We start from the raw sequence: 26,208 nt of genomic DNA, 5'->3' as shown, positions 1-26,208 counted from the left end.
CATAATATAAATGTCTGTAGAAAGAGATCACTTCAAGGTTAAATGGATATTCATGATTTGTTGATGATGCTACTCTCAGACAAGGGAAATTTTCATTTCAATTGAGGGAAACTACATCGATACAGAAAGGTATAAACTGAATAAAATATTTGTTGGATAAACTCATTACATCACCATATAAGGTCAACATGTTGAAACAATCCACATTTCTTTGCCATAAGACATTCTTATACTTAATAAAGTAATGTGAAATATATGAATAGTATGAAACACAAGTTTGTAGTGTTTTTGGCAATTCTCCCAACTCGTGTGACATTCACACTGTACATAATTCTATTGTCATTCCTGGCTTCCAGTTCAAACTTAGCAAAGCATAAGATAATTATTGTGTCTCAGGGTAACTTTATACTAAAACATATGCTGTAATGGTTTATACAATATCATTGTTATGCATGGGTTGATTTCATGTTGTTACCCCACTTGCCCCCCTGGACAATGCAAAGAAATTAATCCCAGGAAAATGATCAAGTTACCTATGTTAAATGGTATGCTTCAAAATTTCACATTGTGTTTAATTATACGTACAACCCTACAGCTGTATTTGAGTGTGTTGGATCTTGTTTGCAAATTGGCTCTTTTACATGGGAAAGTCATGTAGATATTAAAAGAATTACATATATATTCTAATGAACAGCTGTGATCTTTAGTTTTTGAGAAATTTACATACATGGCAGCTTAAAAGAAAAAAGAAAAATTCTTTTATGTGGGTTTTCATTGTAAGTATATGATACCACTGCTGAAAAACTTTCGATTTTTATTCAGCATCTCAACACATGTATGCTCTAGTTTATTGGTAACCGCTTCAATATTTTTTACGTCAAAATGAAATGTATATAAAATTTTACATGTCTATATAAATTGTGCACCCTGGGGTGGGAAAATACACAATTTGAAAGACTTGGGGGGAGGGGGGGAATTGGCTACGTGTTATATACAAATCCTGCGGGGATTGTTGACAATATTCTTGACAGGGAGAATGGTAACGACAGGAATTGAACCATGCATTGTTCTCAGAGATATAAAGGCAAATGTCAGACCCACCAAACAGGAAGTTTTAACCACTTCCAAACTCTGTGAACTTTTATATGAATCATACACAAAGTACTACATCCAAATATTGAAATTTAAAGTCGAATATATACCTTATATTAAAATATTATACAAGTAGTTTTGAACCGTTAGGCAAGCTCTATTTCAGAGAATTACCCTTGTGTGAATTTTACATCACATCATATTAAAATTTAAATATTATTTGTAACAAATCATGACTTTTAAACAATGTCAGTTGTTGGTGTCTATAGCATCACATCTGATTACTATTAGTTATGTAGAATTCATGAAGAAGGTAATAATGATATATAATAATGGTTCATTTGGCATATATTACAAACTCGAAATATTATTCATTGTTAAATATTTTAAAACGGAAGATGGCAACTGGGTAGTAGCAAATCAGCAATAGGTCAGAATATATTACTAAAAATGTTTTTCCATTATTATAAATACTTAAGAGCAAATCAAATTTGTGGTAATATGGCCGTAAGGATTCTTTAGAAAATATGGACTCCAGTATTTTTATAAAAGTATTTTGAATTTAAAATGAGCCTCTGTAATCTATTTTGACCTACCCTAGACTGTCACTGGAACTGAAAATTTGGCATGACAAAGTAAAAACTTCAAGCTGCATGAACAGGGTTGCAATGCATAATGGTCAGTTAACTTGCTTACCATCATGCATTGCATCCATTGTCATGCAATGATGAATGGTTAAATAATTTACCAAAGTGCACTACATTCATCATTATGCAATGCATGATGGTTAAATCATTTACCAAAGTGCACTACATTCATCATTATGCAATGCATGATGGTTAAATCATTTATCAAAGTGCACAACATTCATCATTATGCAATGCATGATGGTTAAATCATTTACCAAAGTGCGCAACATTCATTATGCAATGCATGATGGTTAAATCATTTACCAAAGTGCACAACATTCATCATTATGCAATACATGATGGTTAAATCATTTACCAAAGTGCACTACACTCATCATTTTGCAATGCATGATGGTTAACTTAGTTAACATGTTACATCGTGTACCAATACCATTACATTATTTATGCCAATAGAGCATTTTCACCGAATGTATCCAGCAAACTACATTATTTTGCTGGTGAAAATGTTCTATATGACAAAAAAGATCATTTTTACTATCCTTTGGGTAAGAAGCGTGCACATCTCAAAAGTTGTTCTCTGTACACTTTGGTACTGTCTGTGTGTTGGCCAAACATCATGCATTTTAGTTCACTTATCTCAATACGTTTCTGACCTGTCTTTTATATTTTACACAAGCTGAAGTTGTAATACCCCTCCCCTATGCCTTATGTGTGCACCCCTGCTTTCGTGGATGGCAAACTGACCTACAAGACTTTCTTTACCATACCCATGTATGTTAAACTGTTCCTTTTGTTTTCATTTGACAGACTAGCAGTTTAAACTATTTCTCCGTTGCTTTTCATGTGAGTCTTTCTAATGAGAGGAGTGATATTCTCGTAGGAATTTCCAGGTTTCCGTCTTGCGTACGGCGCAAAATATTCATAAGGTAGTGTTTTTGAAGAGTTGAGGCGGTTAACATTCTCGTAACTTCGTGCCAACTTAAGTCTGGGACTTCCACCATTTCCTTTGAAGTTCTGCCCTTGTTTATTGTACATATTACCGTGGTTTAGAATCAACACGTTCTCGTAACTTCGCCCGCGTTTCATATCCCTGCCCGCATTACCCCCGAACATTATTCTCGGCCTTACTTCTTCGTAATCGTCGTTGTTGTTTATTGAAGGTTTATGAAGAACGTCACGACCTGTGGATGCGTTGTACGTTTCACGTTCGGATCGAGTTTGAAGGTGAGAAAAGGTTTTTGGTATATTACCGTAGTCGAAAGATAGTGGACATCTAGCTCCGTTGAACGTGTTCACGTAAAGGTTATTTGGTCCGCTGCCGCGCCTCATATCTACGTAATGGCTTTCGTTCTCGACTGCCGTTGCATCGTTTACTTCCGTGGTGTTTTCCGGTTCCCGACGTAAAGTGTTCGTCGTACCTTCGTTTTTCGACCAACCGTACCGGAATATGGGGGCATATAAGGTGTAAACGCATATTTTCTCTTCGAGAGTCTTCGTTTGAAATTCGGCTTGTAACTGTTTCATGATATTTTTGTTAGCTCTGACATTTTGCAGCGAAGCTTCCGCAATTGTGAACGGTGTCGACATATTTGTCGGTAGACCAAGGCATCCGTCATCATCTTTAGTTGTTGCAAGTATCAATGTCTCCATAATTTGCCGATCCAATCTCACTCCAGTTAAATAGTGGAGATCACCATTGCTCTTTTTGTAGACTTCCATACTGGCATCTTCGAAGCACACGCGTACTGGTAGACCGTACTTATCGACGATTTCCGATAGAGTAAATGCTTGATGATCTTTAAGCGGCATGAATTTCATAGGATCTGTGAATTTCAACGTGACATCTGTGGAGGTCGACATGTGTTGACACAACACTATTTTCTTGGTCTTTTTAATCTTCTTTATCTGCAGTATCTCGCCCTTTTTAAGCGCTTCGTTTCCCGAATCGCCAGCGCAATCATGTACTCTGATGTACTGGAACTTGGGGAAAATTTTTTTCAAACCTTCAACATCACATAATCCGTATTTTTCTTTCACCGGGCAGACATAGGCTGGTGTTGAGTACGACAATGCCACCCTCACACGTTTATTGTGATCATCTACACCATGGAGATAGAACGCCGAGTGCAACTCGTGCAAAACTAGTATTTGACCTTCTTTGATGCTTGTCTCTTCGTCAGAGAAATTCTCAGTAGCTTGGACAATTAATGGAAGTTTGTTGTCGTCTTGTAAGTTTGATAAATATGTCACCGTTTCGCTCCATTTCAAGGACTTTTTAAGAATCGCTTTCGGGTCTGTCATGTTTGTTGCACTTGAATATCTGTAAAGGAAAATATTGTTATAGTCGGTTAAAAGTTGAGTTAATTCTCTATCAGCAAAAGTTTTGGTTATATCCTTGAATCTTATTCATTTCATTTTTTTTTATGTCTAAAATATCTGAAATATACCTAAATTTTTTCATTTGAAACCAATCAAAGGCAACTTTCTTTCTATAAACGTCCAGCAAACCGAAGGAAACAAGTCAAATCTTATTCAGAAAAATATTAATTTCATGATTTGAATCGAGGTTTGAACATTTGAGCAGTTTTAAAAACGCGCTATGTAGCTAGTAACTGTCCTATATAACCTAACCTTTGTGTTTATTAGATAAAAGCTTTGCAAGTCATCCTCTTATATGCCAAGATTGGAGCACATTTCTCCTTATTTGTTCATGAAAAGCTCATTTTATAATTGGCTTTTGTAAACAAACATTCGAAAACGCCTTCTTGTCTAGAAAATTTTAAACTTTCAAAGTTCTCGAAATTTGCTGTAAATATCTTTCAACTTCAATACATAGCATTTAAAGATGAAGTCAGTCAATATTTATTATTTAGCACGTTTACTTTGCTGTGTTTTCAACATCGTCATTGTTTGTATTTGCTGGACTTGTGATGAAATTTGAGAGTATTGAGTATTGATTTACGCACGAGACCGACAACATGCGTGGTTTTTGGACTAAATTACAAAACCATCAGCAGAATCTCATCTTGTATTTCTACTACAAGTATTAAATAAAACTTTACTAGCTACTTCATTATTTCTATAACAGCTCTTTCACATACGCGGAAGTCACTTTTTTTGGAAAGCTGAAAGCTATTAAAATTAAAGTATCGTAGATTACATGTGTTTATCATCATAATTAACTATGTCTTTTTCCAGTTTCGATTGCTTTCCGAAACCAATTTTTTCATTAGTTCCATGGATACGAACGTTTAGTTTGGGCTCCGTTTACGCTGTTGCTATATTGGAGAAGGTTGAATTTCCTTCGTGTATTGATTCTATTGAAAATCATTTATAATCGTGTTATGTCAGAAAGTCGAAATAGAATAAACCTATGAACGTATACTCCGAAGATGTGGTGGGCCGGCGAACGAACCTGTTTAGTTTAAACGTAGCCTAAAGCCTTCACTTGTGCGATAGACATAAGTATCAGCACAAAGATTCTAAAAATTCTCCGCGCTCTTATGCTTATGCTTGTGCTTATGATTGCAGTTTGGTGTAAGTGAGGTCACTTCAGCCCTCTTCACACGACATGAACTAACCCGGGTTTAACCCAGGCTAAACTCAACCTACCTCTTAAGATGGGTCGAGTTTAACCCAGGTTGGTTTTTTGCTTGTAAACACTATACTAAACCAGGTTTAACCTTAGGTTAACACTCAACCTACTTTTTGAGATGGCTTTAATTTATGTCGTGTGATAAGTGAGGAGCAGGCTTTAATTACTTTACGTTTAACATCCTTCACATCTATTTATAATCACATAAAGGACTGATATTGGATCTGTCTTTCTGACAAAGACTTTTATATCAAAGGAACAAGCTAAACGCTCGTCTTGTCAGAACGCAGTAAATGTTGGTCGACACAAATATCTAGACGTTTGTTTTACAGTTGCTTTTCCGTTCAAAATGATTAAACGGGGGAAATCTTTCATGTACAATTCGCACGATCTCTTCTCGTCGGTTTGTCAATAATATAATCCGTATACTTTACTATAATGTATATTAATTATAGCGTGCGTGGGATGTAGCTAGAACAGTTTAATTATACAGGTGTGCCTCAAACAATTATAATATATTTTATTTTTCCTCGACTTTTCCAAATAATCCAATGGTAGCGACATATCTTTTGGAATAAATCTCATAAACATTGTTTCACAATATTTTCAAACATAAGAGGGACGTATGTTTTTTAGAATGCAAATCAACTATGAATATTGTTGCTCGATATTTTCAAATGGTCAAACAGGAGCGACACATCTTTTAGAATGCAAACAATTATTTCATGAAGATTGTTTTCCAATTATCTTAAAATTGTCAAATAGAAAAGAAATATCTTTTGTAGCTTGCAAACGATTATCTTATAAAGATTGTTCCCCAAACTACTTTCAAATAGTCAAATGGGAGCATATCTTTTAGAACGCCAACCAATCATCTTAGGAATATTATTCTTCAATGTTTTCAAATACTCAAATGATAGCGACATATCTTTTAGACATGAAAACACTCCGAATGTTTGCTAACATTTAATTAATAGCTACGTGTTTTTTTTCGACTCACTGCTTTGTCCAGGTTTTAACAATCGATACGCAGGAGTACAGTTAAACGGAAATAATTCCGAAAACTATAAATTTTGATATAGTTCATATAGGCTTGTTGCTAAAATGGATAACTGTTTATTTTTATCAATAAACATGCGTGGATTTTTACTGCCCTTCCTGAAGTATTTAAACGGAAACACACACGCTTCCGAATAGAAGAATGGTGTGATATTGCAAAGTATATTGTTATGTGAATGAAACTAGAACTATGTCGGTTTGAAGGATTATCAATGTCCACTGTTGATCTTGTATTTCATATTATCTCTGATATCAAGATATGAAAGAAACTAGAGCTGTGTTTTAAAATATCATCATTGTCCATAGTTGATGTTGCAGTTCAGTTGGTAGAACATTGGAGACAATGATTATCTTGTTACTAATCCTAAGCACATCACAACAACGTGATGTTACTATCTATGATTATAAGATATGAACGAAACTAGAACTGTGTTTTAATATATCATCATAGTCCACAGTTGATCTTACAGTTCAGTTGGTCGAACATTGTGGACAATGATTATCTTGTTACTATACCTGAGTACATCACAACAACGTGATGTTATTATCTATGATATTACGATATGAAAGAAATTAGATCTGTGCTTTAAAATATCGTCATAGTCCTCGTTTAGTTAAATTGGTAGCCGATTACAATAAACAAAAGAGATTAGAACAGACTTTCAAAATATGAAGTTACCTAAATCGCTATCATGATGTTTAATTACATTTTAATAACAACTCACCACAAATACTCCTAATTGTCGGTGATTTCGTAGTCTTGTCTTTATCAAGCACACTTCGCTTTTGCTACCTTCGATCGATTTATTGAATACCATTCGTTTATCCTGGAATGCTTTCGATATATGGAAGCAAAGTTATTGCGCTATTGAACGCCAGTTGCTTTGAAGTGGGAGGACTGGTCTATATACACATTAGCATTTGTATTGTTTGTACTACGTGTATACCAGCGAGGCGTTTAAAATAATCAAACACCCCCTCATTTGGAGTGGCGTCTTTTTCTTACGCAACATATCACAAAACATCTTCGAAATATTTGAATTGGGAGAAATTATCAAGTGTTTCTTTTGATAAAGTTTGAAATTTCGTGAAAACTACTATCTAGTTAAATATTACTTTGAAAAGCAATAATTTCTGAATTAAGGCCTGCGTAGTTTTGTAAAGAACAGTTGGTTATGAATCAACAATGCTCTTTATTTTTTATCATTCTTGGTGCGTAAATTGATATCATCATATCAGTTTTTGGTATTCGTATTTTAACGGTGGCGATAGATTTTCCTTTCGTGGAACGTACTCTTACAATGAACATTAGAAACCAGGTTATTGCAAGAATATGAATTACCATTGTTTTTTATTGCAGACATGTTTCGGCAAACTTATAACATCATCAGTGTGAATATGTTACAATATGTTTCTCTATATATTCAAGTATCACATTTATCGCTTCCGCTTAATCATAGCAAAATCAAATCGAAAAGAGGTTCTGAGGCTGATGAGCTCTGTTTTCTGTGCCCATGACATTAAAGAGTACTCTCTTTTAAAATTGGATGAAAATTGGCAATGTGTGAAAGCCCTTGCCGGTTTAATAAAATCGAAATAACAAGTATAAAATAATTTAAAATAATCATTTTACACAATTTAAATAAAAATCTTTACGAATAAAGTTTTTCTGTATAGCACAGAAAAGTTGGGTGATAAAAACGCCACCCCGGAAACAAGTCTAAAATAGTACATGCAAAATCGACAGAGAGAAAGGGAGGGAGAGAAAGGTGAATTTTTTGTTAAACTTTACCTGACGACGGCTACTTGCTGAATGACATGAAATTTGTTTGTGCATTACCTATGAGGCTAACACCTGTGCACGTGAATTACACTATGTGCATGTGAAGGAAATGCAGATATTTGTAGCAAACAGCCTGTTCGCTCTTGCAGCGTCCGCAATTAACCTTGAACTTCATGACCTTAGCACATGGTCGGTTTTGAGTAAATAAACTAAATAGTAACAACCTTCCCCAGTACTTTTGTATATGTTAAGAGTGTGTCCTACCCTCTCTTCGTTTCTCCCTGATTAAAATATCTCCTATTTACAATCTAAACTACAAACTAACCCGCGGAAGCAATAAAATTATTATTCGCTTATGAAAATAACTCCTTTTGTAACGTATTCATTCGCACTGATGATGGCATAAGTTTGCAGAAACATGTCTGCAATAAAAAAGTTTGTTTTATATATTCAATTTATTATTTCAATTGTGCTTTTACGTAAGTATGGAAAAATTACCATTGTGAAATATAATATCTAATGAAAGACGCCAATAAGATTCATTACATTACTATATTTCGTAAAGGCAATTCATACTCTTGCAATACCTGAGCTTTTAATGTTCATTATATGACTCACATTATGTATTATTTAAGCGCCGTTTATTTATCTTGAAATTCCAATATGTGAACACGTTTCATTAAAGTTAAATGCATTAAGAAACAAATCAAAATTTTCAATTTTATCCTCAAGAGCATTTTATCCTCAATTTTATCCTCACGTGAAGGTCTTGTACTAAAAAACAAAATCAATGGTAATTTTCTCTCGACTTTAATAAAAAAACTAAAGCTCATTGTTTATACACAATCAGACCACGGACATCTTCCTGCTATCACTCAGATAACTGCGTCAGAGCACGGACATTTTCCTGCTACCACTCAGATAACTGCGTCAGAGCACGGACATCTTCCTGCTATCACTCAGATAACTGCGTCAGACCACGGACATCTTCCTGCTATAACTCTGATAACTGCGTCTACTTCAAAGAACTTGCTTATTTAGCTACCAATATTAGGACGCCAGCCATCAATAAAACGCAACAACTTGTTACAGTGAAAACTTTTTACGTTAAGAGACTCCAAAGACTGCATATCCACAGTTATCAACATTGATCCATCGATCATCTCTTTTTCAAATGTTTCAACGTAATCTTTCATTCCTAAGTATTTCAGTAACCGACTGACGTCTGCTACACTTAAACTGGACAGATCTCGAGGATATCGTGATATCGCCTCGTATATTGCTTCTCTATCATTTTCGTTTGGAGAAAAAGGTGGAATAGAGAAAAAAGTCTCGAAGGGAACTTCATTTTCATTTCTTTTTGGGGCGCTCGGAGGGATGTTTGTGGATAACGGGGGTACTGCTGAAATATCCTTCAATTGAAAATTTTCGATATTATGTGAACTGATCGCCTGTTAAAATAAAGTAACTTGTATCATTGTAGGTAGTGATGAATGAACAACAGAAAACAAGAACAATCTTTACACTGTCTAAAATATGTAAGAAATAAGATAACGTGTGTCAGTGTAGGTAGTAAGGAATGAATAACAGAGAACAAGAACAATCTTTACACTATCTAAAATATACAAGAAATAAGATAACGTGTGTCAGTGTAGGTAGAAATGAATGAACAACAGAAAACAAGAACAATCTTCACACTATCTAAAATATATAAGAAATAAGATAACGTGTGTCAGTATAGGTAGTAATGAATAAACAACAGAAAACAAGAACAATCTTTACACTATCTAAAATATGTAAGAAATAAGATAACGTGTGTCTGTGTAGGTAGTAATGAATGAACAACAGAAAACAAGAACAATCTTCACACTATCTAAAATATATAAGAAATAAGATAACGTGTGTCAATATAGGTAGTCATGAATGAGCAACAGAAAACAAGAACAATCTTTACACTATCTAAAATATGTAAGAAATAAGATAACGTGTGTCGATGTAGGTAGTAATGAATGAACAACAGAAAACAAGAACAATCTTTACACTATCTAAAATATGTAAGAAATAAGATAACGTGTGTCAGTGTAGGTAGTAATGAATGAATAACAGAGAACAAGAACAATCTTTACACTATCTAAAATATATAAGAAATAAGATAACGTGTGTCGTGTAGGTAGTAATGAATGAACAACAGAGAACAAGAACAATCTTTACACTATCTTAAATATACAAGAAATAAGATAACGTGTGTCAATGTAGGTAGTAATGAATGAACAACAGAAAACAAGAACAATCTTCACACTATCTAGAATATATAAGAAATAAGATAACGTGTGTCAGTATAGGTAGTAATGAATGAACAACAGAAAACAAGAACAATCTTTACACTATCTAAAATATGTAAGAAATAAGATAACGTGTGTCTGTGTAGGTAGTAATGAATGAACAACAGAAAACAAGAACAATCTTCACACTATCTAAAATATATAAGAAATAAGATAACGTGTGTCAATATAGGTAGTAATGAGTGAGCAACAGAAAACAAGAACAATCTTTACACTATCTAAAATATGTAAGAAATAAGATAACGTGTGTCGATGTAGGTAGTAATGAATGAACAACAGAAAACAAGAACAATCTTTACACTATCTAAAATATATAAGAAATAAGATAACGTGTGTCAATATAGGTAGTCATGAATGAGCAACAGAAAACAAGAACAATCTTTACACTATCTAAAATATGTAAGAAATAAGATAACGTGTGTCGATGTAGGTAGTAATGAATGAACAACAGAAAACAAGAACAATCTTTACACTATCTAAAATATGTAAGAAATAAGATAACGTGTGTCAGTGTAGGTAGTAATGAATGAATAACAGAGAACAAGAACAATCTTTACACTATCTAAAATATACAAGAAATAAGATAACGTGTGTCAGTGTAGGTAGAAATGAATGAACAACAGAAAACAAGAACAATCTTCACACTATCTAAAATATATAAGAAATAAGATAACGTGTGTCAGTATAGGTAGTAATGAATAAACAACAGAAAACAAGAACAATCTTTACACTATCTAAAATATGTAAGAAATAAGATAACGTGTGTCTGTGTAGGTAGTAATGAATGAACAACAGAAAACAAGAACAATCTTCACACTATCTAAAATATATAAGAAATAAGATAACGTGTGTCAATATAGGTAGTCATGAATGAGCAACAGAAAACAAGAACAATCTTTACACTATCTAAAATATGTAAGAAATAAGATAACGTGTGTCGATGTTGGTAGTAATGAATGAACAACAGAAAACAAGAACAATCTTTACACTATCTAAAATATGTAAGAAATAAGATAACGTGTGTCAGTGTAGGTAGTAATGAATGAATAACAGAGAACAAGAACAATCTTTACACTATCTAAAATATATAAGAAATAAGATAACGTGTGTCGTGTAGGTAGTAATGAATGAACAACAGAGAACAAGAACAATCTTTACACTATCTTAAATATACAAGAAATAAGATAACGTGTGTCAATGTAGGTAGTAATGAATGAACAACAGAAAACAAGAACAATCTTCACACTATCTAGAATATATAAGAAATAAGATAACGTGTGTCAGTATAGGTAGTAATGAATGAACAACAGAAAACAAGAACAATCTTTACACTATCTAAAATATGTAAGAAATAAGATAACGTGTGTCTGTGTAGGTAGTAATGAATGAACAACAGAAAACAAGAACAATCTTCACACTATCTAAAATATATAAGAAATAAGATAACGTGTGTCAATATAGGTAGTAATGAGTGAGCAACAGAAAACAAGAACAATCTTTACACTATCTAAAATATGTAAGAAATAAGATAACGTGTGTCGATGTAGGTAGTAATGAATGAACAACAGAAAACAAGAACAATCTTTACACTATCTAAAATATGTAAGAAATAAGATAACGTGTGTCAGTGTAGGTAGTAATGAATGAATAACAGAGAACAAGAACAATCTTTACACTATCTAAAATATGTAAGAAATAAGATAACGTGTGTCAGTGTAGGTAGTAATGAATGAATAACAGAGAACAAGAACAATCTTTACACTATCTAAAATATACAAGAAATAAGATAACGTGTGTCAGTGTAGGTAGAAATGAATGAACAACAGAAAACAAGAACAATCTTCACACTATCTAAAATATATAAGAAATAAGATAACGTGTGTCAGTATAGGTAGTAATGAATAAACAACAGAAAACAAGAACAATCTTTACACTATCTAAAATATGTAAGAAATAAGATAACGTGTGTCTGTGTAGGTAGTAATGAATGAACAACAGAAAACAAGAACAATCTTCACACTATCTAAAATATATAAGAAATAAGATAACGTGTGTCAATATAGGTAGTCATGAATGAGCAACAGAAAACAAGAACAATCTTTACACTATCTAAAATATGTAAGAAATAAGATAACGTGTGTCGATGTTGGTAGTAATGAATGAACAACAGAAAACAAGAACAATCTTTACACTATCTAAAATATGTAAGAAATAAGATAACGTGTGTCAGTGTAGGTAGTAATGAATGAATAACAGAGAACAAGAACAATCTTTACACTATCTAAAATATATAAGAAATAAGATAACGTGTGTCGTGTAGGTAGTAATGAATGAACAACAGAGAACAAGAACAATCTTTACACTATCTTAAATATACAAGAAATAAGATAACGTGTGTCAATGTAGGTAGTAATGAATGAACAACAGAAAACAAGAACAATCTTCACACTATCTAGAATATATAAGAAATAAGATAACGTGTGTCAGTATAGGTAGTAATGAATGAACAACAGAAAACAAGAACAATCTTTACACTATCTAAAATATGTAAGAAATAAGATAACGTGTGTCTGTGTAGGTAGTAATGAATGAACAACAGAAAACAAGAACAATCTTCACACTATCTAAAATATATAAGAAATAAGATAACGTGTGTCAATATAGGTAGTAATGAGTGAGCAACAGAAAACAAGAACAATCTTTACACTATCTAAAATATGTAAGAAATAAGATAACGTGTGTCGATGTAGGTAGTAATGAATGAACAACAGAAAACAAGAACAATCTTTACACTATCTAAAATATGTAAGAAATAAGATAACGTGTGTCAGTGTAGGTAGTAATGAATGAATAACAGAGAACAAGAACAATCTTTACACTATCTAAAATATATAAGAAATAAGGTAACCTGTGTCAGTGTAGCTAGTAATGAATGAACAACAGAAAACAAGAACAATCTTCACACTATCTAAAATATGTAAGAAATAAGATAACGTGTGTCAGTGTAGGTAGTGATGAATGAATAACAGAGAACAAGAACAATCTTTACACTGTCTAAAATATATAAGAAATAGGAAAACGTATGTCAATGTAGGTAGTGATGAATGAACAGCAGAGAACAAGAACAGTCTTTACACTATTTAAAATACTTAAGAAATAAGATAACGTGTGTCAGTGCAGGTAGTGATGTATGAACAGCAGAGAACAAGAACAGTCTTTACACTATTTAAAATACTTAAGAAATAAGATAACGTGTGTCAGTGTAGGTAGTGATGAATGAACAACAGAAAGCAAGAACAGTCTTTACACTATGTAAAATACATAAGAAATGAGATAACGTAGGTCAATGTAATATGTATAAGGTATAAAATGTAAATATTGTGCCAAAAGACTTTTCTTGTTAAGTTACCTTAACTAGTAGAGGCTCATAAGGATGCTGGGCTATTGGACGATAATTAGGATCCAAGGAAGTATAAGTTTCTTCCTGATTTGAAAGCACCTCTTCATAGATTTCGTCTATTGTCGTATATATTTCATCCAAGTTCTCGGTTTGACCTTCTTGCGTTACTGATCTCCTCGATTGATATGTATTTGTCGAATTTTTACGTCCATTTTGAATTGGGAAGTTATTGTGTTCATAATCTTTTCTTAATGTTTTTTTTAATTTTTTCCACACTCTCTTTCGCCACGTTTTTGATATATCCTATGTAAAACATTATCTTATCTCTATCATGTGACAAATAAAGCATCACTTTCGCGTTCAGACCTACTGGCAGTACTTTTCCATAGAGGTATCAGGCAATACTTTTCCATACAGCTAGTACTCTCCTATACAGAACTCTGGGAATACATTACCATGCAGACCTGGGGCAAAACTTTCCCATACAGGTGTCAGACAATTCTTTCTCATACAAATGTCAGGCTTTACTTTCCCATACAACTAATACTCTCCCATACAGACCTCTGACAATACTTTACTATGCAGACCTAGGGCAATACTCTTCCTTACAGGCGTCAGGAAAAACTTTCTCATACAGGCGTAAGGCTACGCTTTCTCATACAGACCTCAGGCAAAACCTTTCCATACAGACCTCTCACAAAACATTAACATGCAGACCCCAGGCTAAACTTACTAAAACAGATCTTGCACTCAGTTTATAAGTCATTAATATTTACTTAAGCACGTGAAAAGTAAAACGTAGATACCTTATCATTCGTGTTTCCTGTCTGTTCTTGTTGTATCTCTGTTGTTGAATCATCCGTTGTCCATAACGTCTTTCGCAAACGTTCTAGAGCTAGTTTGGCGATTTCCGATGAAGCTCTCTTGATGAAAATCGTTTTATCCCAGTACTTTATCGACTTTTTAACGTGGTTTTCCATGTGTTGATAAACATCCAGATCCTTGAAGTTTTTAAGATCACTTTCATTGATTTGTCCTCCCAGACTGTTAACTACTGTGGCGTACGTCATATCTCCATGGAGAAATCCACACGCAACCGAAACTTCGATGTCCAGTTGAATTGGAACGCTTATGCAAACCTTGAAAAAAGTAACTTGACTGTTTCAATTTTGAATGAGCGCAAATGCGATGGAGTTATTGTTGTGTTTTTTAAATCCAGGACCGTTGAATATGACACACGGATGATATGAAAGAAATTCGCAGCAGTTTAAAAGTTTTTTACTATAAACGGGAAATGTGCTCAAATAAAAGATCTCTTGTTTTGCTACGTGGTACAACGGATAGCTTTTAGGAGACGCCTGTTAAAGTAATGTTTGAGAAGTACTTGAATGTACATGAAAGTCAAAATTAAACCAAACAAAAAGACGTGTGTTATTGCCTTGTCAAACGAACGAATGGCGTGCACGTGGTACAGCCTGATTTGGGGGCTTAACATGGAAGTAGTGGCACGTGTGTTATTGCCTTGTCAAACGAACGAATGGCGTGCACGTGGTACAGCCTGATTTGGGGGTTTAACATGGAAGTAGCGGCACTTGTGTTATTGCCTTGTCAAACGAACGAATGGCGTGCACGTGGTACAGCCTGATTTGGGGGTTTAACATGGAAGTAGTGGCACGTGTGTTATTGCCTTGTCAAACGAACGAATGGCGTGCACGTGGTACAACCTGATTTGGGGTTTAACATGGAAGTAGTGGCACGTGTGTTATTGCCTTGTCAAACGAACGAATGGCGTGCACGTGGTACAACCTGATTTGGGGTTTAACATGGAAGTAGTGGCACTTGTGTTATTGCCTTGTCAAACGAACGAATGGCGTGCACGTGGTACAACCTGATTTGGGGTTTAACATGGAAGTAGTGGCACGTGTGTTATTGCCTTGTCAAACGAACGAATGGCGTGCACGTGGTACAACCTGATTTGGGGGTTTAACATGGAAGTAGTGGCACTTGTGTTATTGCCTTGTCAAACGAACGAATGGCGTGCACGTGGTACAGCCTGATTTGGGGTTTAACATGGAAGTAGTGGCACGTGTGTTATTGCCTTGTCAAACGAACGAATGGCGTGCACGTGGTACAACCTGATTTGGGGTTTAACATGGAAGTAGTGGCACTTGTGTTATTGCCTTGTCAAACGAACGAATGGCGTGCACGTGGTACAACCTGATTTGGGGTTTAACATGGAAGTAGTGACACGTGTGTTATTGCCTTGTCAAACGAACGAATGGCGTGCACGTGGTACAGCCTGATTTGGGGGCTTAACATGGAAGTAGTGGCACGTGTGTTATTGCCTTGTCAAACGAACGAATGGCGTGCACGTGGTACAACCTGATTTGGGGGTTTAACATGGAAGTAGTGGCACGTGTGTTATTGCCTTGTCAAACGAACGAATGGCGTGCACGTGGTACAACCTGATTTGGGGTTTAACATGGAAGTAGTGGCACGTGTGTTATTGCCTTGTCAAACGAACGAATGGCGTGCACGTGGTACAACCTGATTTGGGGGTTTAACATGGAAGTAGCGGCACTTGTGTTATTGCCTTGTCAAACGAACGAATGGCGTGCACGTGGTACAGCCTGATTTGGAGGTTTAACATGGAAGTAGCGGCACTTGTGTTATTGCCTTGTCAAACGAACGAATGGCGTGCACGTGGTACAACCTGATTTGGGGGTTTAACATGGAAGTAGCGGTGCTAAGTAGGTTGGTTATGCATTGGGCTGTACAATCATGACGTATACTCAGAGGTGAGCTCATGGAAGGGTAGAGGGAAATGTTTCGTCGTTAGAGATAGATCAAACAATTTTTTGAGTTGGCGATTGTTGACGGTGGGGGGGGGAATTGTCCCCTCCCCCTTACCCAACTTTACATTGCCAGTAACACATTATTTGGTCAATCATTCATTCTATCGTTTTCTATCTGTATATAAACATGCTTTGTCTAACCTTTTCCAAATTAGAACAAACTGTCGTAGCGATAACATCGTTTTCCTGGATTTCTCCAATTGTGATTATCTCACCTAATCTGTTCAGATTTGTTGAGAATTGTCTTGAGCCATAAACAAATTTTATGTCATGTTCCTCGTCAGTTTTATCTATAAATCTGATCTTAGACGGGAAACCGTATTTTGCCTTGATGTTGGCCAAAGTGTAGGGATTTGGGTCTAGCAAAGGAACAAAAATTGCCAAACAGTTAGATGGTAGAATGATATTAAGATCAGTCGAGAGATTCTTGCAGTGGATTCCGTCGTCATATATTGTTTGTATTTCGATGATGTCATTTTCTTTGAATGTGATGTCGTGATCACCGAAGCTCCATTTTGGTCTGTGTTCTAAGACCCTTACATATTTAATCGTTCGATGTGTTTCAGTCAATTGTTTGGCTGTAACTATCGTGTCTCTACATTCCAACGGCAAAACTTCGGCTTTAATTTCACAACTTGATGGTAACATTACTATACTTCTATTTTCAACTCGGCAAACGGTTTGAAATGTTGTTCGAAGTTGATGCAACGTTAAAATTTGGTCTCTACCAAGCGTCGTTCTTTGATCAAAGCCACAGTAGCCCTTCTTCACAGAAACGATTTGAGGAAGTTGAAACGTTTCCACAAATTGTTGTAGATTGTAGTCCTTGTCCGTCCAAATGAGTTTTTCTGTTAGTTGATCATCCGGTGCTTCCAACATGTTTGGTCCTTGAGGGGAAAGCAAATATATATTTTATCTTGCTGTCGTATTTTGGTGGAGTCTCAGTTTCATTGACGTATTAAGACAGTAGAGGTTTCAAGGCTGCTCAGAATACGAACATTTACGATGATTAAATTTTCTGTAACAACAATTGTTGAACAAAACCAAATGCAACAATTGTTTTACGAGCAGAGCCGTTGTTCGCGCTGCTCGCTTCTCATAAAAACAAAAAAAAACGCCACTCACATAAAGACATTTATTTGGAGTTAATTCAAGAGACGTCATTTACAAAAGACAGAACTCTTTATTACTCTCAACGACTTAACTATCCCAGGAAGCAATACACAAAGTACCGCGTCATTAATGACGGTCGAAACAAAGTTGTCAACACAATAAGGAACTACAAGTCCGTTCACATAATCATTGAAGCATCAGACTATATGTCTGCTTCAAGTTTGCCTCAACTTGTTCGAAATCACTACTTTGCTTACAAGGCCTATTTTCAATTCTTGGAAGACAATAAACATGAATAAAGAGAACGTTGGCGTCAATCAACAATACCGTCAAACAAAGCATGTCAACAGCCCACTAGACGCCCGCCAACCGCAAAGAACAAAGTAAAGCACTTGAACACGTGGAAGGTCAGACAGCAGCCAAGATGCAAAATTTCCGACATCACGTTCAATAGCAATTTGTTAGAAATTTATTTAAAGAAATGTAACCGTACATGAACTTATTCATGCAAATGTTCACTAATTTTAAAGTGCCTATGACACGAAAATTTTGCTAGTTAAATTATGTTTGCAATGACCAGAACTTTTGAAATGACGGTAAACTTTCTTGAACAGTTAATGCATGTCTCTATTTCTTCGCGAGATATTGAAGTTTTTGTTATTTCCATTTTATCTAACTTGTTACGTCATATTGCATAATGAGTTCCCAGAATGTTTTAAATACTCTTCAGTTTCCTGGCAACCTTATATCTTATACTATTAACCACGTCACAACAAAGGGAACTCTGTCGTTTCCAATTAAAGTATCGTTAAATATACCTAATACTCCTAGTTCTCATTATGCAATTTGACGTCACAAGTTACATAAATCGGGCAAAGCAAAAACCTCAAAATCTCAAAAATTAAAAGTGATATGCACAAACTGTTTTAGAATGTCCATCGCCATTTCAAAAGATCTCTTTAATAAAAGTACAACTCAGATAGCAAAATTTTTGTGTCATGCGCACTGTAACCAAAAGGAAACTTAACTACATTAAAAGAATATCTTATTTACCAAGTTTAGGACGCCAACCTCCAATAAAACGCAGCAACTTGTTACAGTGAAAGGTATCTACTTCTAAGGATTGCAGAGACTCCTTATCCATGGTTATCAACATTGATCCATCAATCATCTCTTTTTCAAACCTTTCAACGTTACCTTTCATTTCTAAGTATTTCAGTAATCGACTAACCTCTGCTACACTTAAACAGGACAAATCTTGAGGATATCGTGATATCGCCTCGTATATTGCTTCTCTGTCATCTTCGTCAGGAACACTTTTTGGAATGTTTGAAAGTGTAGATAATGTGTCTTCGTAGACACTTTCATTGTTGTCTTCGTTCGTTGAAGTTAGTGGGATATTTGTGGATAACATATACTCGTATGCAATTTCTTTGTCATCTTCCTTTGGAAAAGTTAGGGGGATGTTTGGCGATAACGCGGTCTCATACACAACTTCTTTTCCATCTTCGTTGTGAGAAACTACTGGGATAGTTGGGGATAACGCGGTCTCATACACAACTTCTTTCCCATCTTCGTTGGGGGAAACTTCTTGGATAGTTGGGGATAACGCCGTCTCATACACAACTTCTTTTTCATCTTCCTTCGGGGAATTTGATAGGATGTTTGTGGATAACTTGGGCAAACGTAATGGTACAGGTGGTAAAGGGATATTTTGGATAGCGGCTGTGCAGCTTTTTACTCTGCGCAAACTATCTATTTTTTCTGGTTTTGATGACTTTTGTGTTCCATCCGTGTCCGTTGTTTTTTGCTTGTTCATCAATTTCTTTGGTTTCTTTGGTACTTTCGGTGGAGTCTCAGGCTAAACAATGAAAATGCAATCATGTGATCAGTTTTGCTAATCGCCTAAGATCAAGTAGTGATCTTATGGGATCATGTGAGATCATGTAAGCCTATTTAGTATCGTAGATCGTGTGAAGTCATGTTTGATCGCGTAAAATCATGCATGATTTTGTTAAATGTTTTAATATCATGTAGATCATGGCATATCATATGTTATCATGTAGATCATGGCATATCATATGTTATCATGTAGACCATGGCATATCATATGTTATCATGTAGATCATGGCATATCATATGTTATCATGTTGATCATGGCATATCATATGTTATCATGTAGATCATGGCATATCATATGTTATCATGTAGATCATGGCATATCATATGTTATCATGTAGATCATGGCATATCATATGTTATCATGTAGATCATGGCATATCATATGTTATCATGTAGATCATGGCATATCATATGTTATCATGTAGATCATGGCATATCATATATTATCATGTAGATCAGGGCATATCTTATGTTATCATGTAGATCATGGCATATCATATGTTATCATGTAGACCATGGCATATCATATGTTATCATGTAGATCATGGCATATCTTATGTTATCATGTAGATCATGGCATATCATATGTTATCATGTAGACCATGGCATATCATATGTTATCATGTAGATCATGGCATATCATATGTTATCATGTTGATCATGGCATATCATATGTTATCATGTAGATCATGGCCTAGCATATGTTATCATGTTGATCATGGCATATCATATTTTATCATGTAGATCATGGCATATCATATGGTATCATGTAAATCATGCATACCATATTTATCATGTCGAAGTGCGAGGTATTAGGCTCAAGATCTTATGAACGTCTAGTGGAGTTATTAGCGAGCTTAAGATCATGCGTCGTGCCCTTACGACGACGCTTACAGGAATTACATTTATTGATTTTGATAACCGCGCATGCGTCTGTTTGAAAATCGGCGTGTTGTGTCAAGACGGCGCTTCGATTTTTTTCAAATTCACGGCGTCGTCAAAGTTGTTTAGTTTTTTTCTTTGGATTTGAATATGGCTCTAGAAACTGTTTACATCCCACAGTAACAACAACTCTTTACCGTTTATAATGTTTATCATATTCAAGAGCAAGTTGTTCCCTATAGTTTTTATAAAGATAGTCATCGCTTTACAAATGCATATGGCGCCGGTGATCAATTTTCTTAATCAGGTCTGTTGCTACGACGCCGCCGTTGTTTTTAGCTTTGGCAAATTCGTCGTGCTAAAGTTGCGTCGTGTGAAGCTCATTATTCACATAAAGGAAAAACGATTTTGATTTACAAAATAAAGGCTGAATGTCTAGTTTACCTTAAGTCTTTTGGATTCAATATGCTTGTATGAATTTTCATCTTCAGTGGAATATTTTCCTATAACTGCGTAATGTCTCTCGTTTAAGTTAGATTCATCTTCAGATATTGATTTCTGTCCTTTCATGTTTATGAAAGATCCACGTTTTGACTAAGAGAGAGATGAGGTTATGTGAGAATTCTGATGTTGCACTGAAGGTGTTTTCTTGTTAGGTTACCTGGAGAGGTTCATAAACATTATGGATTGTTGAATAATGGACAGGATCTAAAGAAGTATACCATTTTTCTTCATCCAGAATATTTGGCCGTATTTCATTTGCTGTGTTATCAAATCCTGTCGTATCTTGTTTTAAGTCACTCAACTTTTTTGATTTCTTTGGTCTTGGTCTTTGTGGAACAATTGGTGGAGTCTTTGCAATGAAGAAAACATGATTTGATTTTAAAGATTACATTGTTCATTACGGATAAGTAATGATATGAGTGTAGGCATTTCAATATTATATTGCTCATTATGGATAAGTAATGATATGAGTGTAGTCATTTCAATATTACATTGCTCTTTATGGATAAATAATGATATGAGTGTATGCATTTGAAGATTACGATGTTCATTATGGATAAGTAATGATATGAGTGTATGCATCTCATGATTACATTGTTCTTTATGGATAAATAATGATATGAGGTTGAAAAGGAGTTTTACGCATTTCTTGTTGATTTGCTCTCAAGTTAACTTTTGTTGTTTTCGAAACTCAAAATGTATTCTTATGGTTTGCGTTCTAACTCGAAAACAACTTTGAAAGTTTTGTCTTGACACAAACTTAAAAAAATATTTACTGCGTACAAGAATTACCAAAATATAATTACCAAAATGTTGTCCAAACGTAATGAAAGTCGAGGTTGAACTTTAGGAGCTTCGTCTATCCTTGAGAATTTTTTTGTTTTCTCGTGTTGTTTCAATTGCTGACGGGCATGTTCGGCAACTTCCGATGATGCTTCCCCAATGGAATACGTTTCGTCCCAGTCTTGTATCTGTTTCTTGACAGCATGCACGTGTTGATACACGTCCAGGTCTTCAAATGCTTTGAGATCAGTTTTGTTTAGCTCTTTGTCTAAAGTTTTGACAACCGTTGCGTAGTTCTTGCTGCCTTTTAGAAATCCTTCAGCAACAGTAACATTGATTTCGAGTTTGGTAGGAACGTTCAGGCAAATCTACAGCAGATAAATTTGTGTGTATTGATAGAAAGCTCTTAAAGAAATGCGGACTCCACAAAATGTTTGATGATCAGTCGGTCATTGGTTGTAAGTAAAATTCATTAAAAATCATTTAGTATTTTATTTATGACGAAATCCAAGCATGGGATTTTTTAGGACTTTACACTGGAAGGCCATTAACCTTAAAAGAGTCTGTGAAGCGGGAACTGTGTAGCAAGGAAACTGGAAATACATTTCCCTAGTGGAATCTTTAAAACTGTAAATGCTATTTTATGCTTTTTGTAGAGCAATTTAGTAACAACGAAAACGACGTGTTGTAAAACAAGCATTCTTACTTTAAGCAGGCAATGTATCATCCTAGAGCAATTTAGTAACAACGAAAACGACGTGTTGTAAAACAAGCATTCTTACTTTAAGCAGGCAATGTATCATCCTAGAGCAATTTAGTAACAACGAAAACGACGTGTTGTAAAACAAGCATTCTTACTTTAAGCAGGCAATGTATCATCTTAGAGCAATTTAGCAACAACGAAAACGACGTGCTGTAAAACAAGCATTCTTACTTTGAGCAGGCAATATATCATCGGCAATGAAACCTTTGAAATACCAATCTCAACAAAAGCAAAAAGTGCTTAAGAAGTTGCGGGGCAACAGAAGGGCTTGGGAAGCCAAATAGCCCAACCGTATAAATGAATATGCTTTGGATCCACGAACTGAGATTCCATCCATTTCACAGTTCATTAAAAATATGAGCAGTATATAATTTTCATGTGAAAAATGCAATTCATTCGATGAATATGTTATAACGTAAGGTTTCATGCCAGGGCCATCCCGTGAATGTTAATTGGGGGGGTGGGGGGTGGTGTTAATGCAAATAATCAGTTGTGCTCAACTGATTTCTTTTGAAAGTGAATTTCTTAAATCTTTAAGTGAATTGCTTTCAAAAGAAATCAGTCGGCACAACTGAATATATGAATAAAACACACACACCCGAATTGACATTCCAGCGACGGCTCTGGGCAATGCACGCATAAAAACCGGCTCACAGAACTTACTGAACAGTTTTATGAAACTTCCGGTTCCAATGTATTAATTCCGTTTGGTTGACACGAAATATCAAAAGCCTCTATGTTCGGCACAAATTTTGAGATTGAATCTCTGCGTAAACTAGGTCTGTAGAAATATAAGTTTCTTACTGTAATTAATCATGTCATATTAATACCACGTACCTTCTCTTCTAGGCTCGAACAAACTGTTGTCACAATTGCATCGGTTTCTTGGATTTCTTCAACAACTGTCAGTTGACCCAAACTACATAAATTTCTTGTGGAATGGCTTGCATCAGGTGAGGAAAAGATTATATTGTTATTGTCCCTGTCTGGTAACCATATCTTAGCTGGGAAACCATACTTTGCTTTAATTTCGGCTAAAGTGTAGATGTTTGGGTCTAGTAAAGGGAGGAACTTAGCTAAGTGGTGTGATGGTATAAACGACTCGTGATTGGTTGATAAATTTTTACATAGGAATCCAACTGAATTTGATTCAATTTTCTTTATTTCGAGAGCATCGTTTGCTTCCAATGAATCCTTCGGATCATCGCTACAATTTGCACCAACTTCCATTACTCGCACATATTTTATCTTTTTATATGTTTCAATTAACTGCTTTGCAGATATGTTTACATCGTTTAAATTCATCGGCAACACTTGTGCTTTGACTTCACATTTTGACGGCAAAAGTATAACATTTCTTTTCGCTGTTTGACAAACGATTTTATTGGTTTCCCGAAGTTGATGTAATGTCAAAATTTGATCTCTTCCAAATGTCGTTCTTTCATCATGGCCAAAGTAGCCGTCCTTTACCAAGACTACTTGAGGGAGTTTGAAACTCTTCACGAATTCTTTCAGTAAATATTTTTGATCGCTCCAAATGATGCTTTGCGCTAATTTATACTCAGATGATTCCGACATGCTCGTAGTAATTCTTAATAGAAAGTCATGAAAGCAGCGCTCCTTTTAATTGTAGTTCTTCTAACGTGCTAGGGCGTCAGACAGTCGAAAGTGAAACATCGAAACACGAGTTGTAAATTTTCATCTTATGTATCGTGCAAATTGACTTCCGATCTTTCTCTTAGGACAAATATGCCCTTTTCCAGTCTCATATAATAATAACCAGTTCATATCTTTTGGCTTTAGCAATCATTTTCAAATGAAATATCACGTACCAATGCGAGCGCATGTTTGTTATTTATTGAAAAATTGAATATTTTGGGGGTTTTTTTCCTGCATTTCTCTACCGGTGTACATTTCACGATATAGTTAAAACGTGATGCGATTGATCAATCTGTAAAAGCCACTGTTAGCATCGTGGTGTATTTTACTGGTCGCTTTTATTCGTGGAAATTGTGTTTACAACTTTGCAAAATATTTATGAAAAGTCTTTTGAGTTTTGACTAAGAGTTTGTCGAGATTTATCGTAAATCACGTGTAAATACGGAGACAGGCCATTGTCGAAAAGGAAGTAGAGGGCCAATATATGGACTTCAAACGATTCCGTTGAGTAAAGGTAGTACTTCGATCTTCTACTCCTACGAAAGGTTAAAAGGACTTTGATCGTCTACTTATCTAGTATCTAATGGAAACAAGACGCCTATTCAGGAGTTCACTCTGGCTACTCGTGAGCAGAGTTTTGTTGACATTTGCATATTACTATAGTTGTCAAATAGCACAACGAATTTTACCGCAATGCAATCTTACATGTTGAAATATATTACGTCAGTCAAGTTTGAGTTTACGTACCTTTAGTGACACTTATCACGCGTGACACGATAAAAGAAAGATTTTGGTACTTCACGTAATCAATGTAACAAGCGCGGTCAAAACAAAGCTCTCAACAAAACCAGTGACTATCGATCGTTCACATAATCATTCAAATGTGTCAGGCTACCAAACCTCAAGTCTACCTCATCTTGCTTGCAATCACTACAGTACATGTATAGATCAGAATGTCCTCTGTAACTTCTGTGGAGCAATCACTACAGTACATGTATAGATCAGAATGTCCTCTGTAACTTCTGTGGAGCAATCACTACAGTACATGTATAGATCAGAAAGTCCACTGTAATTTTCGTGGAGCCATCATTGCAGAACATATATATTTCAGAAAGTTCTCTGTAACTTCTGTGGAAAGAAGGAAACACTAAGAGCAAATTTCCTGAGTAACATCACTCAGAAAAGTGGAAGAAGATTTAAGTGTGTCCCAAATACCTAAGAAATAACGATGGTGGCAAGGCATTCAGTGTTAACGCAGTTAAGTTATGGAACAGCCTTCCCCATGATATCAAAAAAATGCCTAGTATAAATCTATTCAAAACAGCTGTGAAAAAGCATTTTATAAGCTCATATAAAAACCTGGACAACTTTGAAACAATATTAAGCAATAGTACACTACCTAATTTTAATTTTAATTTTTTATAAATTAATTTTATCTTTCTGAATATTTTTAATATGTCCAGCTATTTTTATCATAGAATCTTGTAATTATTTATATATTTATTCATTATCAGTTTTTTTGTAATCCTGTATAATCTAGTTAGAGGGCCACAGGTTTGTCAGCTTTTCAGCTGTTACGTGTCCCCCTCTTCAAATAAAGTCCTTATTATTATTATTATTATTATAGATATATGGGGTTATGAGACGTTGTAAAGCCAAGAGACGATGAAGACATAGCCACAATATTACCATAAAATGTTCATGAAGGAAAGATGATAGGTTCAGAGATTAAATCACGTGTGAGAAATATGGAGTTATGAGATGAAATAAAGGCAAGAGTTTATAAAGAGATATCTACAATTTTGCCAGAAAATATACATTTATAT

General features: G+C 35.1%; 2 protein-coding genes across 2 annotated transcripts; both read right to left on the bottom strand.

The window, feature by feature from the left end:
* Positions 1-1,130: 1,130 nt before the first annotated feature.
* LOC124450266 lies at positions 1,131-7,301 on the bottom strand. Its single transcript, XM_047000894.1, has 2 exons — positions 7,122-7,301; positions 1,131-4,062 (listed from the first exon to the last, which is right to left on the bottom strand). Exon 2 carries the CDS (start codon positions 4,041-4,043, stop codon positions 2,559-2,561), a length of 1,485 nt encoding a protein of 494 aa, XP_046856850.1. The 5' UTR covers positions 4,044-4,062; positions 7,122-7,301; the 3' UTR covers positions 1,131-2,558.
* Positions 7,302-8,803: 1,502 nt separating this feature from the next.
* On the bottom strand, positions 8,804-24,301 carry LOC124451994. Its single transcript, XM_047002590.1, has 9 exons — positions 23,561-24,301; positions 21,984-22,328; positions 21,335-21,526; positions 21,118-21,267; positions 18,943-19,750; positions 16,918-17,663; positions 14,728-15,060; positions 13,931-14,224; positions 8,804-9,630 (listed from the first exon to the last, which is right to left on the bottom strand). Exons 1-9 carry the CDS (start codon positions 24,299-24,301, stop codon positions 9,217-9,219), a joined length of 4,023 nt encoding a protein of 1,340 aa, XP_046858546.1. The 3' UTR covers positions 8,804-9,216.
* Between the last annotated feature and the right edge of the window lie 1,907 nt (positions 24,302-26,208).

The sequence above is a fragment of the Xenia sp. Carnegie-2017 genome, unplaced genomic scaffold (genome assembly GCF_021976095.1).
Source record: "Xenia sp. Carnegie-2017 unplaced genomic scaffold, XeniaSp_v1 HiC_scaffold_24, whole genome shotgun sequence".
Taxonomy (NCBI): domain Eukaryota; kingdom Metazoa; phylum Cnidaria; class Anthozoa; order Malacalcyonacea; family Xeniidae; genus Xenia; species Xenia sp. Carnegie-2017.
This window is presented reverse-complemented; position numbering and strand designations above follow the sequence as displayed.

Bases quoted from the DNA above. Each gene is read 5' to 3' on its own strand.
- LOC124450266 (XM_047000894.1), bottom strand. From the start codon at position 4,043: ATGACAGACCCGAAAGCGATTCTTAAAAAGTCCTTGAAATGGAGCGAA.
- LOC124451994 (XM_047002590.1), bottom strand. From the start codon at position 24,301: ATGTCGGAATCATCTGAGTATAAATTAGCGCAAAGCATCATTTGGAGC. The intron at 17,664-18,942 runs GTAAATAAGATA...TTTCCCCTCAAG, and splicing joins AGGTTGGCGTCCTAAACTTG to GACCAAACATGTTGGAAGCA. The intron at 15,061-16,917 runs GTTAGACAAAGC...ACTTTTTTCAAG, and splicing joins TTTGTTCTAATTTGGAAAAG to GTTTGCATAAGCGTTCCAAT.